This window comes from Myotis brandtii, unplaced genomic scaffold (genome assembly GCF_000412655.1).
Source record: "Myotis brandtii unplaced genomic scaffold, ASM41265v1 scaffold1289, whole genome shotgun sequence".
NCBI classification, from domain to species: Eukaryota; Metazoa; Chordata; class Mammalia; order Chiroptera; family Vespertilionidae; genus Myotis; species Myotis brandtii.
This window is the reverse complement of record NW_005354543.1, coordinates 309,183-324,552: the sequence shown is the minus strand read 5'-3', so window position 1 is coordinate 324,552 and position 15,370 is coordinate 309,183. Positions and strand designations below refer to the sequence as shown.

At 42.2% G+C, this 15,370-nt stretch overlaps 2 protein-coding genes and 1 pseudogene across 2 annotated transcripts in view; all 3 read left to right on the top strand.

Annotated features, from left to right (window-relative positions):
* Positions 1-15,370, top strand: part of LOC102252255 (zinc finger protein 420-like) — a 254,464-nt gene that overhangs the window by 164,117 nt on the left and 74,977 nt on the right. The gene's annotated exons all lie outside the window — the stretch shown is intronic.
* The window catches only part of LOC102250485, a 297,308-nt pseudogene that overhangs the window by 228,747 nt on the left and 53,191 nt on the right, over positions 1-15,370 (top strand).
* The window catches only part of LOC102251073 (zinc finger protein 665-like), a 38,166-nt gene continuing 23,956 nt past the window's right edge, over positions 1,161-15,370 (top strand). Inside the window, exons 1-3 of the mRNA XM_014534322.1 lie at positions 1,161-1,197; positions 6,207-7,876; positions 10,168-10,258. Of these exons, the coding sequence (XP_014389808.1) occupies positions 1,164-1,197; positions 6,207-7,876; positions 10,168-10,258 (1,795 nt within the window). The 5' untranslated portion in view covers positions 1,161-1,163. The remainder of the gene's footprint in view (positions 1,198-6,206; positions 7,877-10,167; positions 10,259-15,370) is intronic.

The window sequence follows — 15,370 nt, the reverse complement described above, 5'->3', positions numbered from 1 at the left end:
CTGAGTGTGTCCTTTATGTTTCCACGGAGCTGCAAACTGGATGGTCCCACTCTGACCTCTGGGCTTCCTGGCTCCTGGATCTCTAGGGAGGTGCTAATCTAGCCTTTGCCTGAGGCTATCCAGCAAAAGCCTCCCTGCAGGGCTTGGGCGGGGCGGGTCCCACGGGATCAACAGGGCGGGGCTAGCAGTTATGGCTGCTCTCAGTCTTGCCCTCAGAGGCTCTGCTTCTCAGTGTCCCGGTAATCGCTGCAAGCCCCTCGGAGAGAAAGCTGCCCTCAAGTTCGGACCGATGCCAGGCAGTCCCACTTCTCCCGTATGTCTGGGTCCCTAGAGACTCGCCTGGAACTGGAGCTCAGAGCCTGAGACTCCCTCCCGATTGAAAACAACAACTGCGCCCTCAGCCGCCACCTGCTCCGCATGCACCTCCGCACCCTAGTATTTTACTTCCGTACTGCGCCTCCTCTGAGTCTCAGTATGCTTTTCTCTTTCCTTCTAGTTGTAGAATTTTTCCATTAAACCATCTTGATTTCATAGTTGTAAAATGTGTGTCTCTGAGCCTAAACTGTTAACCTTATTTCAGCTATTTTTTCCTTTTTTTCCCCCGAAATACATTTTTATTAATTTTAGAGCGGGAGAGGTAGAGAGAGATAGAAACATCAATGATAAAAGGGAATCATTGATTGGCTGCCTCCTACACACCCCACACTGGGGATTAAGTCCGCATCCTGGTCGTGTGTCCAGATCAGGAATCAAACCAGAGACCTTTTGGTGCATGGGTTAGCAAGGCAACACTGAGCCACATGAGCTGCACCAGGCAGAATAATCTTGTTCTAAGATTACTCATAGTAAATTTCCTGAAACATTAATCTGTACTGTGGATTTGTGGGCATGTGTCATCCTCATGTGTCAGTGTTAGAAAACACATCAGAGAATGTTACTGGTCAAAGTGATCTATTAAATAATTCAGGATACTCCCCTAGGTCCAAACCTCTTCTCCTGACACTGTTTTCATGTTGGGTGACATTATGAACTCTTCTGGTGACCTCTTGGTAAATGTGTTTTTCTTTTAGGAACCATTAACCTTTCGGGATGTGGCCATAGATTTCTCTCAGGAGGAGTGGGAATGCCTGGACCCAGCTCGGAAATTGTAGTACCTGGATGTGATGTCAGAGAACTACAGCAACTTGGCCTCCCTGGGTAAGGATGACTCCTTCCTGAGTTCCTACTCCACCCGCAGTGTTTGCTTTCCTTTATTATTTTAACATCTCTAGGGACTTTTGCTTTCTGTGTTAGATTCTACCTCTCAAGGAACAAATTGGGCCCTAGCTGGTTTGGTTCAGTGGATAGAGCGCCTGCCTTCAGATTGAGAGGTCCCAGGTTCCATTCTGTTCAAGGGCAAATACCAGGATGTGGGCTTGCTCCCCAGTAGGGGGCGTGCAGGAGGAAGCCGATCAGTGATTCTCTCTCATCATTGATGTTTCTATCTGTCCCTCTCCCTTCTTCTCTGAAAGTAATAAAAGTATATATTTTTTTAAAAGGGGAACAAATCGGGGGTCCTTGGGATAGAAAAGAAACGCTTTGTGATGCATGTGAATTAGGAACTCAGTGTTTGCACACTTTATATGTTATATACACTAATTAAGGTACTATCAGAAAATAGGATTCCTCTGGTTTAGGGTTCTCTGTGCTTCCTGGACTTGTATGTCTATTTCTTTCATCAGGTAGGAGAAGTTTTCTGTCATTATTTCTTCAAATTGGTTTTCAATATCTTGCTCTCTCCCTTCTTCTGGCACCCCCATAATTCGGATGTTAGTACACTTGAAGTTGTCCCAGAGGCTCCTTACGCTATCTTCATATTTTTGGATTCTTTTTTCTTGTTGCTTTTCCGTTTGGGTGTTTTTTGCTTCTTTGTATTTCAAATCTTTGAGTTGATTCTTGGGATCCTCTAGTGTGCTGTTGAATCTCTCTATATTATTCTTTATTTCAGTCAGTGTATGCTTAATTTCTGATTGTTCCTTTTTCATATCCCCGAGGGTCTCACTAAATTTCTCAGGGGTTTCTACAAGATTCTTGAGTAGCCTTATAACCGTGGTTTTGAACTCTATATTCAGTAGTTTGCTTTCTTCCATTTCTTTCATTTGTGACTTGTTTCTTTGTTTCCGCATTTTCGCTGCTTCACTGTGTTTGTTTCTATGTACTGGGTAGCTGCTAATCCTTGAGTTGTGTTTGTTTCTATGTACTGGGTAGCTGCTAAGTCTCCTTGAGTTGATAGAGTGGCCTTGTGTGGTGTCTTATAGGGCCCAATGGCTCAGCCTCTCCAGTCACCTGAGGTGGACGCTCTTGGTGCACCCCTTTGTGGGCTGTTTGCACAGTCCTGTTGTAGTTAACCCTTGATTGCTGTTGGTATCACTGGGAGGAGTTGACCTTTAGCCCAACTGGCTGTGATGACCTGCTGTGTCTACACTGGAAGATCTGTTGTGCAGGAGATACCCTTATGGGGCAGGACTTGTTTCAGTGTGGCTTTGATGCTCACTGAGTGTGCCCTTTGAATATTTCTCTTATGGATGTGAAGAGTTGTAATCCGGTATGGTCTCATTCTGACCACTGGGTACACTGGCTCTTCGATGTCCAAGGAGGTGCAAGTTCAGCCACTGTCTGGGGCCGCCCAGCAGGAGCTAAAGAGGCATCTGCAGATTCCTCCTCTTTGTATGGGGTTTGGAAATGCCCAGACGAGGCCCAGCTGTGAAGCAAGGCAGGCTGCTGCTGCCGGGCCTTTGGGCCTTCTTTTGGAAGCTCTGGGGCTCTCTGACCTAGCTGTGGTTTCTTTTGGTATGCCAATCTTATTTTTTTGTAGTCTCATTTCTTTATTTTTTAACTTCTTTGTTATGCCTAGGAAGATATATGAAAACCACTGTTTTTAAGAGTGATGGTGAAGTTCATTGACAATGTTTTCTTTCATTGTTTTCATGGTTTCAGGTCTTATGTTTTAGTTGTTAATCCCTGCTGAGTACATTTTGGTACATGGCCTATGAATGGGATCTAGTTTTATTATTTTTGCATGTATCTATTCCATTTTTGTCTCCCTACTTGGTGAAGAATCTGTCTTTACCTATTGTGTGTTCTTGCCTGTTATCTTGTAGACTAGTAGCCCAGTGCACAAAAATTTGTGCACTCGGGGGTGAGGGTGAGGAGTGGGGCCAGACCCCTCAGCCCGACCTGCACCCTCTGTCATGTTCCGGGATCCCGGCCACTCCTGGCCTAGGCACAGGCCTACAGGCTTGGGGCGGCCTGGCTCCCGAGGCTTCATTTTATCAAGAGAACAAAGTCGGCGTTATTTACAGCCCTCACAGAACCCAGTACACTGCATCTGTGCATACAACTGTCTCGTTCATGTGCCTGCTTCGCCCTACTGAATTACTAACATCTTGAGGACATAGCTCTGTCTTATCCGGCTTCAACTTCAGTGCCTGGCCTAGTGCCAGGGACCTGAGAGGGTTTGCTGAGTGAGTGAATAATGAGTGAGTGAAAGAGTGAATGAATGAGCGAGTAAGTGAATGAGCAAGCAGCTAAGGGGCGGGAACGCGTTGCCATGGCAACATGGCAGAAGTTCCGGCCTCACTCCCGGCTCCCTGAAGCCCACCCTGGGAAAGTTCCTCCCTGTTCCCAGTGGCCTGGGGCCCCTCTCCTGGCTGCATACTGAATTACTAACATCTTGAGGACATAGCTCTGTCTTATCCGGCTTCAACTTCAGTGCCTGGCCTAGTGCCAGGGACCTGAGAGGGTTTGCTGAGTGAGTGAATAATGAGTGAGTGAAAGAGTGAATGAATGAGCGAGTAAGTGAATGAGCAAGCAGCTAAGGGGCGGGAACGCGTTGCCATGGCAACATGGCAGAAGTTCCGGCCTCACTCCCGGCTCCCTGAAGCCCACCCTGGGAAAGTTCCTCCCTGTTCCCAGTGGCCTGGGGCCCCTCTCCTGGCTGCATACTGAATTACTAACATCTTGAGGACATAGCTCTGTCTTATCCGGCTTCAACTTCAGTGCCTGGCCTAGTGCCGAGCAAGTAAGTGAATGAGCAAGCAGCTACCGGCGGGGATAGTTCGCACTCTGCTGTGGGCTGCCTGACGCAAACCCCGGGAAGTTTCCGCCCTGCTCCCAGCGGCCCCACTCCCCTCTCCCGGCTGCATAGTTCACGCAGGGCAAAGGCGGCCGGGGTGTGCGTTTTGGCAGATTGGTGCATTAGCACCTGTCAGGCGGGGATCCCCCCCCTCCGGAGGTCCATTTGTGGGCGTGGCCAGTGGCAGATCGGTGCATTAGCATCCGCCAGCCTCGGATCCCCTTGGGATGGACGTTTGTGGGTGTGGCTGGTGGCGGATCAGTGCGGTCCCGCTGCCAGCCCTGGGTCTGTTTTCATACCGGCCGCCTGCAGACCGGGTCGCAAATAGCAGGCCCGGATGGCAGCGGGGCAGGCGGGATGGTGCTGTCCCGCCCTGCCTGCAGTATGCAAATTAGCTGCCATCTTTGTTGGCTGTTAACCGCCACCTTAGTTGGCAGTTAATTTGAATATCGCCCTGATTAGCCAATGGGAAGGGTAGCGAAGTTACGGTTAATTACCATGTTTCTCTATTATTAGATAGGATTAGTTAACTTTATAGCTTTGGACATTTTAAAAATTGTGTTACTTCTTTTTTCATGTTGCTTTTTATATATTCTGAATATTAACTACTTATCAGGTAATATGCTTTGTAGGATTTTTTTTCCCAATTCACAGCTTGTATTTTTAACGCACTGACAATTTGCTTTAATGTGAAGTTATTTTTATATGGTGTGTAATGCCTTTTGACTACTCTGTTTTGTTTACCTTCCCATTCAGTGATACAATATAAAATCAAATGTCATAAAAACTTTTCTATATGCCTTAGCCAGATTGCCTTAGTGGATAGAGTATCATGATGGCCTGTGGACAGAAGGGTCCCGGATTCAATTCCAATCAAGGGCACATGACCAGGATGCAGGCTTGATCCCCAGTAGAGGCAATGCAGGAGGCAACCAATCAATGACTCTCTCTTAATGATTCTATCTATCTCTCCTTCTCCCTCCCTCTCTAAAATAAATAAAAATGTATTATATAAAAACAAATACTTTTCTATAACTTTTCTTTTAATAGTTTGAGTTATTACTAGCTTTATGTTTCAAACTTCCCTTATTCTTTTATATATAGACATCTAAGTATCTCAACACTATTCGTATATATGAGTATGTCCTTTATTTCTTTTGTGATGTAAGCACCGCTGTAGAAGATTATTTTACCTCATGCGTGAGAAGCTTTAAATAGGCTTTTTATTCTACAGTGCTTCTTTTTTATAGGTGTGGTTAAACCTCACATGAGAACATAAATGTTTTTTTCATTGCTTTTCAGAGAGAATGGAAGGGTGGGAGCAAGGACCAGGAGAGAGAAGGAAACATTGATGTGAGAGAGACACATTGGCTGGCCCCCTTCTGTCCCCACTTCAACCCAGGTGGGGTGGGAATTTGCAACCCAGGCATGTGCCCTTGAACGGGCATTCAACCCACCACCCTGAAGTGCACAGGATTATGCTCTAACCCCGAGCTAAACTTAACAGGGCCTACCGTGCTCCTGTATTTACCTGTGTCTCAATGTGTATATTATACTTTTTTTTAAAATATATTTTTTATTGATTTTTTACAGAGAGGAAGGGAGAGAGAGAGAGGGTCAGAAACATCGATCAGCTACCTCCTGCACATCTCCCTCTGGGGATGTGCCCGCAACCCAGGTACATGCCCTTGACCGGAATCGACCCTGGGACCCCTCAGTCCTCAGGCCGATGCTCTATCCACTGAGCCAAACCGGTTTCGGCTATTATACTTTTTAATAACACCAGTTATGAAATATATTTTAAATCAGGAAGCGTGATGCCTTTAAGGTTATACTGTCTCTCCCAAGTTTGTTTTGGGTTCCCTGGTTTCCTGTGTCATTTCATACCAATTTCAGGATGAGGTTTGCTAATTTTTTGAAAAGTGTCATTGGGACGTGGATTTGAATGTATATGTCAACCTTGGGTACTCACGACAGCTTACAGTGTTAGCACTGCAGTTTAAGATCATTGCATGTGTAGTTCAGTTATGCTGTTATTCATGTAAACACATACTTAATTTGTTATTTTGTATTAATTTCTGTTACCTTACAGCAGAGGACTATTATAAAGGTGGAAAAGTCTTTGAGCAAATGTCCAATCACAATATACATCAGTTTATTCCTATTGTGGAGAAGACACACAAAGGAAGTAAATGTGTCCAGTCTTTTCAGCAGTCTTTAAATTACACTGAACAAGAGAATGTTCATACTGGGGAGGAGGCTTACAAATGGAATCCTTGTGGCAGAATCTCCAGTCAAGTATTCAATCTAAATAAAATGAAAAAAATCCATAGTGGAGAAAAACCTTATAAATGTCAAGATTCTGGTAAAACATGTAATTGGCTGTCAGGTTGCACTGTAAATCAGAGAATTTATACTGGAGAGAAGCCTTATAAATGTACAGAATGTGGCAAAGCATTCAGTGAGTCCACAAAGCTTAATCAACATCAGAAAGTTCATACGAGAGAGAAGCCTTATAAATGTGGAGAATGTGGCAAAGACTTTGGCCGCTATTCACTTCTTACTAGACATCAGAGAGTTCATACTGGAGAGAAGCCTTATAAATGTACAGAATGTGGCAAAGCCTTTAGCCAGTCCTCAGCCCTTCCTGGTCATCAGAGAGTTCACACTGGAGAGAAACCTTATAAATGTAGAGAATGTGGCAAAGCCTTTAGTAGATCCTCACACCTTATTATTCATCAGAGAGTTCATACTGGAAAGAAGCCTCATAAATGTACCGAATGCGGCAAAGCATTCAGGGACTCCTCACATCTTAATCGACATCAGAGAGTTCATACTGGAGAGAAGCCTTATAAATGTACAGAATGTGGCAAAGCATTCAGGGTCTCCTCACAGCTTAATCAACATCAGAAAGTTCATACTGGAGAGAAGCCTTATAAATGTGGAGAATGTGGCAAAGCCTTTGGCAGCTCTTCACTTCTTACTAAACATCAGAGAGTTCATACTGGAGAGAAGCCTTATAAATGTACAGAATGTGGCAAAGCCTTTAGCCAGTCCTCATCCCTTACTGGTCATCAGAGCGTTCACATTGGAGAGAAACCTTATAAATGTAGAGAATGTGGCAAAACCTTTGGTAGATCCTCACACCTTATTATGCATCAGAGAGTTCATACTGGAGAGAAGCCTTATAAATGTACAGAATGTGGCAAAGCATTCAGGGACTCCTCACAGCTTAATCGACATCAGAGAGTTCATACTGGAGAGAAGCCTTATAAATGTACAGAATGTGGCAAAGCATTCAAGGTCTCCTCACAGCTTAAACGACATCAGAAAGTTCATACTGGAGAGAAGCCTTATAAATGTGGAAAATGTGGCAAAGTCTTTGGCAGGTCCTCAAACCTTACTAAGCATCAGAGAATTCACACTGGAGAAAATCCTTATAAATGTACAGAATGTGGCAAAGCCTTTAGCCAGTCCTCATCCCTTACTGGTCATCAGAGAGTTCACACTGGAGAGAAGCCTTATAAATGTACAGAATGTGGCAAAGCATTCAGGGACTCCTCACAGCTTAATCGACATCAGAGAGTTCATACTGAAGGGAAGCGTTATAAATGTACAGAATGTGGCAAAGCCTTTGGTAGATCCTCACAACTTATTATGCATCAGAGAGTTCATACTGGAGAGAAGCCTTATAAATGTAGAGAATGTGGCAGAGCCTTTAGGCATTCTTCATCCCTCACTTATCATCAGAGAGTTCATACTTGAGAGAAGTCTTAACAGATGTGAGGAGTGATGGAAGTGTTTACCAGGGAGAAGTTAGTGAATATCACAGAATTTGTACTGGGATGAAGCCAAATAAATGTGCAAAATATAAAAAGGCCTTTCCGTGCTATTTATATATTACTGTACCTGAGAGTCTTCCTACTAAAGAGAGTCCTTACAAACTTAGGAAATGGGCTGGAGCATTTACCCTCAAATCAAAGTTTACCGAGCATCATTGATTTTATAGTGGTGGAAAGCCTACACTGTAGAAAATGTGAGAGAGCCTTTAACGTGTAGTCACACTTAGTCAAAATTTTAAGAATCATTCTAAAGAAGAACAGAAGTAATCTAGTATTTAGCCAAAGATTTAACCATAGGTTTAATCTTCATAGAGAATGATAAAATTAGGCCTTATAAATTATGAGGCATATGTCAAAGTGTATGTATCTCATAGAGCATCTGATAATTATTACTGGATAGAAGCCCAGCAGATATAAAGAATTCTGAAAGCTTATTCAGTATGCAAAACTTAGTTGAAATCAGAATTCATACTGGAGAGAAACAATACAAATATAAACATAGTCCTGAAATCTTTAATCAGTACCCGTACCTTATTCCTTACATTGGCATTCATTCTACAGGGAAACCTTGAAACAGATGAATGTGGGAAATCATATACTTGGACCTACAACCTCAGTCAATACCAAGGATTGTAATTGGGTAGAAATTCTACATTTATGATATAGGACAAAGGACTTTTGTTCAAAATATACAGTTGATAAATTTCCAAGGAATTTATGCCTTAAAGTGACTTTAAAGATATAAAAACTTGACCAAAGTATGTAATTGATTATGAAAATATCACTGAATTCACATTAGATAGGTAGCCAAAATGCCTTTCAGGTATTGTTCTAAATCAGAATGTTTATTACACAGTGTACTCCAAACTTTAAATGTTATTAGATAATATTTTTATACTTGAATATATCAAAAGAATTTATTTTTCCATATCTACAGTTACTTAGAGTGTTATCTATTTTATATTGAAATCATGTGAGGTATTTTGAATAGGAAATATTACTGTGATTCTATTCCGATATCACTTGCTGCTATGTGTTATTACTGCTGTATGTGTGAAATCATGGGGTTGTTAACTTCCTTAAAGATCTGTGAGCTGTGTATATTATATGTATTTCATTTATATTCATTTTTCTCTGGAATATTGGATACATATATTTTTTCTTCTACTGGAGAATATACTATTGCATTAATTGTTTAAAATAGTTCTAACTTTCTGTAAATGATACAATGAACATTAGTTCCTTTTCTGTGCCGATATGTTCAACTGAAAACTTCATCTGAATGTCTATTTGTGGTTGTGACATTTACGTGACTGGAACTGCAACTCAGGACCATGCTGTCTGTGTAATAGGTTTTCCATAATTAAGAGGAATATTGTAATACCCGTGACATTGTTTTGCCCAGGATGCAGAATTGCCATGAACTCTGCTAGTCCAGAGAGGCCACCTTTCCAAGGCTGCACTGCTGGCTAAACTCAGAAAAATTAATTCTATTTATTTCATTTCCCAGTTCCTGTTTCTCTCTGGTTTTTCACTTTGTCTTCTAGGCTGCCATTCTTTTTGCAGTGCTGTGACCTCAGCATGTAAAGCTCTTCCTGTCCCACGTCAGCCCTTCAAACCAGTGTAGCGTCTGCTCAATAGTTTGGAATTTATAATGCAGTGACTGACATCAGAACTTGGTGGATATTTTGCTTTATTTTCATAAAGTAGGTAGCCCACCACTCATGTTCTCATGCTGACATCTATAGTTTTTAATATGAATATGAACTTTTGGAATACCACAAATTGGCATCTGTGTACTTTGTAAGTGGAATTATTTTTCTTGTCCTGATACTCATTGGAAACCTTAAGAATTTCTGAGTGTGCCCTAACTGATTTGGCTCAGTGGATAGAGCATTGGCTTGCAGGCTGAAGGGTCCCAGGTTCGATTCCGGTCGGCATGTACCACCTTGGTTGTGGGCATATCCCCAGTAGGGGGTGTGCAGGAGGCATTGATTGATGTTTCTCTCTCTCATTCCCTCTCATTGATGTTACTAACTCTCTATCCCTCTCCCTTCCTCTCTGTAAAAAATCAATAAAATATATTTTTTTTAAAAAAGAATTTCTGAGTGTTACCTCATTAACTTCTTTATTGGGATGGAATTACCCCATGGTATACAGGTTTTATTCTCTCTTTCTTGAATGTAGGCCAATGCTGGTCATTCTTTCTAGAGGAACCCCAGAGACCATGGCAGCTTTGCAGTTGAAACCTTTTATTATTTTGGATGCAAAAGTATTTTGTATAATGACAGCATGACCAGAGGTGTGTCCATTGGCATTATCTCTCCCTGGAGCGTTTTCCAAGCCTTCACTCTAAGTTCCAGGGACAGCAGGATAGCCGAGATTAAAATGAAAGCCGTCCATTTATTCTCAGTGTCTAGTGCTGAATTTCTACAAGGTGGTAGAAATTTGAGGAACAATACAAATATAAAGAGAAATCATTCTCTCCACATTCATCAGTTCCTATCCATGTGACACCCAAAGGACTGACAAAATGAATACAGAAATAAGATGTTCAATATCCTTGTACTCTATTTTCTGACATACCCATGAAGCATTCATATGTGTATGTATGTGCTGATATTTTGTGTGTAGGATTCATCTGGGGAGCGTGCATAAGCCAGCAGGTGGACATCCCCTAAGGGGTCCCAGACTGCAAGAGTGCACAGGCTGGGCTGAAGGACTCCTCACCCCCAGTTCACGAATGTTGTGCACTGGGCCTCTAGTCTTTATAGGTTTCTCAATTTGCAGGAAAGGAAAGGTGGGGACATCAGGAGTCGGGGCTTTATGTTTTGTTCTGTTACTGGGCAAACTATGGGATCCCGGTCATTCATAGAATTCAATCCCATCTTGACAATAGTTCCGTTTTCTGGTACTGTAGTAAGGAACGTTGAGGAGGTGTGTTGATACAAAACACAGATAAGATCTTTTTTTTTCTCCCCACGTGGCCATTAGGAAAATAGATGAAGCACCCACTGTCTTTTGGGTTACAGGGCATTCTGTCTTCATTTTGTCCAGAATGCAATTTCCTCCACTTTGGGGTGAAAAGCTCTAAATCAGAGATTTCAACTTTTTTTTTTTCACATGGCACACATGAACTAATTACTGAAATTCAGTGGTCCACCAAAATATATATTTTGCCAATCTTCCCTCAAAAATGTCTGATTTTGGTTCATCCATACCACACAGCTATTAATGTGTTTGCTGTTGTCACTTATTTTTCCGACAATGTATGGGTAATGTAGTGTGTGCTATTGACTAAGCAGTCACTGTTGACTGTTGTTGTTTTTTTAAATATATTTTTATTTCAGAGAGGAAGGGAGAAGGAGAGAAAGACAGAAACATCAAGGATGAGAGAGAATCATTGATCTTGATCGGCTGCCTCCTGGGGACTGAGCCTGCAACCCAGGCATGTGCCCTTGACCAGAATCGAACCCGGGACCCTTCAGTCCGCAGGCCGACGCTCTCTCCACTGAGCCAAACCGGCTAGGGCCACTGTTGACTGTTTTAATAATTATTGCAGCACACCAGTTTTCCTGTGTGACACTCCAGTTGATACTCTCTGTGGTAAACATATAAAATTCCGGGGAGAGGTCGGGGGGTGGGGGCGAGGAAGGATAGATATGTAATACTTGAAACAATAAGGAATTTAAATTTTAAAAAAAATCTGTCTTTTCTAATGATTCATTTAAGATCACTTTTTTTTTTAATGATTTATTTCTCTGGAAGATCTACCCATTGATGTCAATAGGAAGTTAAAGCCGCCTCCTATGATTGAATTAATTTGAAAATGCCAATAACAACAATATACCTATCTTAATCACTTACAATATAAATGTTTTAACTGCTTCAACCAGAAGACACAGGGTATCTAATGAATAGGAGAATAAGACCCTTAACATATGCTGTTCACATGAGGCAAAGGCTGTTTCTCCTATCAGTCTTGTTTTTTCCCATTGGTTCCTGCGCATTTGTGCACATTAATACATCAATGCACGTGTAGTCTCTTATTTCCTGGTTTGTATAGACCTGCCAGGTTATCCATCCAGATGGGGCCCCTAAGCAGTTCTGACTGACCAGCCTGGCTGATAGTGCAGAGCCTACTTGCAGGCTCTAGTCCATGTGTGAATAGACACCCCTTCTCAAAGTGATCACCTCACCAAAGCTTGTGGCTGAGTTCCATGTTACTGCCTCATGCAGAGACATGTGGTAAGGATGTTAATTTTCTTATGGGAACATAAAAGCAAACAGTAAAACTAGCTTTCAAATGCTTACTGGTTACACCCAAAATAATTTTAAACTTGAAATATACAAGTTAATATTCATTGTGCTGTTTACTGTGGAAATTCTGAAGATGGTGCTGATGGAATTTGCATCAACCAGACTGCATCTATATATACCACAGACATTTCTAAAAGCTTAGTTCAAATACAGAGCCTCCTGGTTTTCTCAGAAATAATATGAGTTTTGAAAAATTTAAAGTATTTTTATTTTACTATTTTAACGTTTTTTTATAAATTTGTAATTTTTAAAACTCTTTATTGAATGCAGAGGGGAAGGGAGAGGGGGAGAGAGATAGAAACATCAATAGTGAGAGAGAATCATGGATCCCCTGCCTCCTGCATACCTTACATTGGGGCTGGAGCCCTCAACCGGGGCATGCACCCTTCCAAGGAATGGATCCCTGACCTCCTGATTCATAGTTCTATGTTCAACCACTGAGCCAGGCCATCTAGGCAGATTTTTTTATCTATATAAATAAAAATGTAAATGTTCGTTTGTTCAAAATCTTAAATCTCTGAAAGTTCTTCATCGATTGCTTTAAATTTTGACACAACGTTGCATTCGAATACACGTGTGTTTTTATATGCCTATATATCTACTATTATATAGATGTCACACCTGTGACAGGTAAAAACATGCTTTTTTTGAAAAACAGTGCCATCTGTTGGACGTAAAAGCAACACACGCTATACTAAATATGTTACGATTCCATTTCAGTGTTTCTGTTTACAATTATAAATTGTAGATAAAATTAACTACAAATATGCGTGTCCAGCTGCAAAACGATCGATCAGCTGAGTTATTCTCGCATCAATTGCTGGAAATTTTGGGAACGGAAAGGTGCCGGTTGATCTGACCTCAGGACGAATTTCATTGCCTCATAACTTCTGCAACTTAGTGACGTCAAAAGAAGAATTGGTTGAAAAAGTATTTCCCAATATTCAAACCAATGATAAGAATCACGATTGGCTGAGTGAACGAGCTATCCTTGTGGCCAAGAACAAAGACGTCTACGGACTTAACAATATCATTCAGTCAAACATTCAAAGCGAGGCAGTCACATACAAGTCCATCGACACTGTTGTGGAAGCAAATGAAGCGGTTAATTATCCAACAGAATTTTTGAATGCACTCTGCCAGGGATGCCACTGCACATACTGCAATTGAAAATCGGTGTTCCAATTATCATGTTGCGAAATATCAACCAGCCAAAGCTTTGCAACGGCATGTGGCTTGCAGTAAAAAAATTAATGAGCAAAGTCATAGAAGCAACAATCTTGACAGGACCTTTCAAAGGTGAAGATGTCCTCATTCCTCGCATTCCTATGATTCCAACGTATATGCCATTTCAATTTAAGAGATTGCAATTCCCCATTCGATTGGCGTTTTCAATCACCATCAACAAAGCTCAGGGCCAATCTTTAGAACTGTGCGGTTTAGATCTAGACACGGATTGCTTCTCACATGGACAATTATATGTTGTGTGTTCTAGAGTCGGCAAACCAGACAATCTCTATCTGCACAGACAATGGAACAACAAAATATATTGTATACCCACAAGCATTGTGAAATTAAACATATTTGAAACGTGCGCTTTCTCTTTTCTTTCTTTCGGACCCTGCCTCCTCAGGTGTCTCCTCAATTTTATCCAAGACCGAATCCAGGCTGTCAAACTCATGGTCCTGCACACCCAGTACTCTCAGCTAGTGGATACTAGCGACAAATCCAGGGTCTGAATTCGTCTCCTAAGACCAGAGGGAGTGTGATGAATTGAATGTCAGTATAAAATTTTCAAATCTGTTCCCCAGCCGTGCCCCAGTTAGAGTTCTCTGTAAACTGACAAGAGATCAAGGATGTGGTCAAGGATGGGTAACCAGACATAACACCAAGTTTCCAACTTCCTGACATCTGTGCTTCAAGGCCCTGATTAGACCCTTGCAACTGTAATCAAGGACGTTTGTGGTTTCTGTGAATAAAAGCTTGCCTAGCACCAAGGTCGGGGCTGCTGCAGGAGGAGAGCTCCCTGCGTGGAGACACCTGTGGCAGTCGCTGGCCAGCTCAATAAATCCTCGCTTGCTACTTAAGACCTAATTGGAGTCGGTGGTCTTATTCTCGCAAATGCTGGTCCACAACAGCGGACCGACGCTCTGTCCACTGAGCCAAACCAGTTAGGGCCAGGTCTTATCTTTAAGGTAAATAAAGATTTATAATTCTGAAATGGATACCTATATTCATGAAAATACTGGAAAATAATAAAAATAAAAAATGGTGATGGGTCTAAGTGAAATGATAACAGTTATTATTCTTATAACTCTATTTTAAATATTGTTGATTTTCAATTCTTTTGTTTTCAAAATAACAGGAAAACTACAGGATATATTCTACATTGATATCAATGTCCCATTAACTAGGCTATAGGGACTACTAAAGATAAAATATTCATTTAAAAATGAATTCCAGGAACACAAAGACTTCACAGACCACAACTTACAACTAGAAAATTTTTATCCCTTGAAGAATACATAAACCTGTTTCCCACTATGATGGATGGGACTATCTCATCAGGGGCCTAACCATGAATGGGTATCTGGGTCTTTCTGGGACACCCCCATCCACCTGCTTCCCTGACTCAAGCTGCCTCTCCCTTCAGATGGGGAAACAGGGAGGGGCTGAGAGAGCAGGCTGCCCTTCCCCTCCCCCCTCCTCACTGAGGGTTTAAGGATCCAGGTGAATCGCAGGCAGAAAGTTTCTGGTTTCAAACCCAATCGGCCCGCCTTTTGAATTCCCTGTAACTTCACTGTAAGAATGTGCTCCCGGCTCGTGAAGATCCTGGGAAAGACCCCTCCCTGGGACACCTGCAGCTGAAGGGCAGACCAGCCAGTAGCTCTAAGCACAGCCTCTGGGAGCTGGGAAACTTCTGTGTGAATTCCAGGTTCCTCCTCCCTCTTTATGCTTTTGCCACAGCTGCCATTTACTCGCTAGCACCCTAATAAAGGAACAGCGCCCTCTATCTGGGGTGCCTTGTGCCATCAGAGGGCACCTGGCCCTTTCCTCCCTTTAAAGAAGTAAAATAAACGCCCTCTCTCTGCTC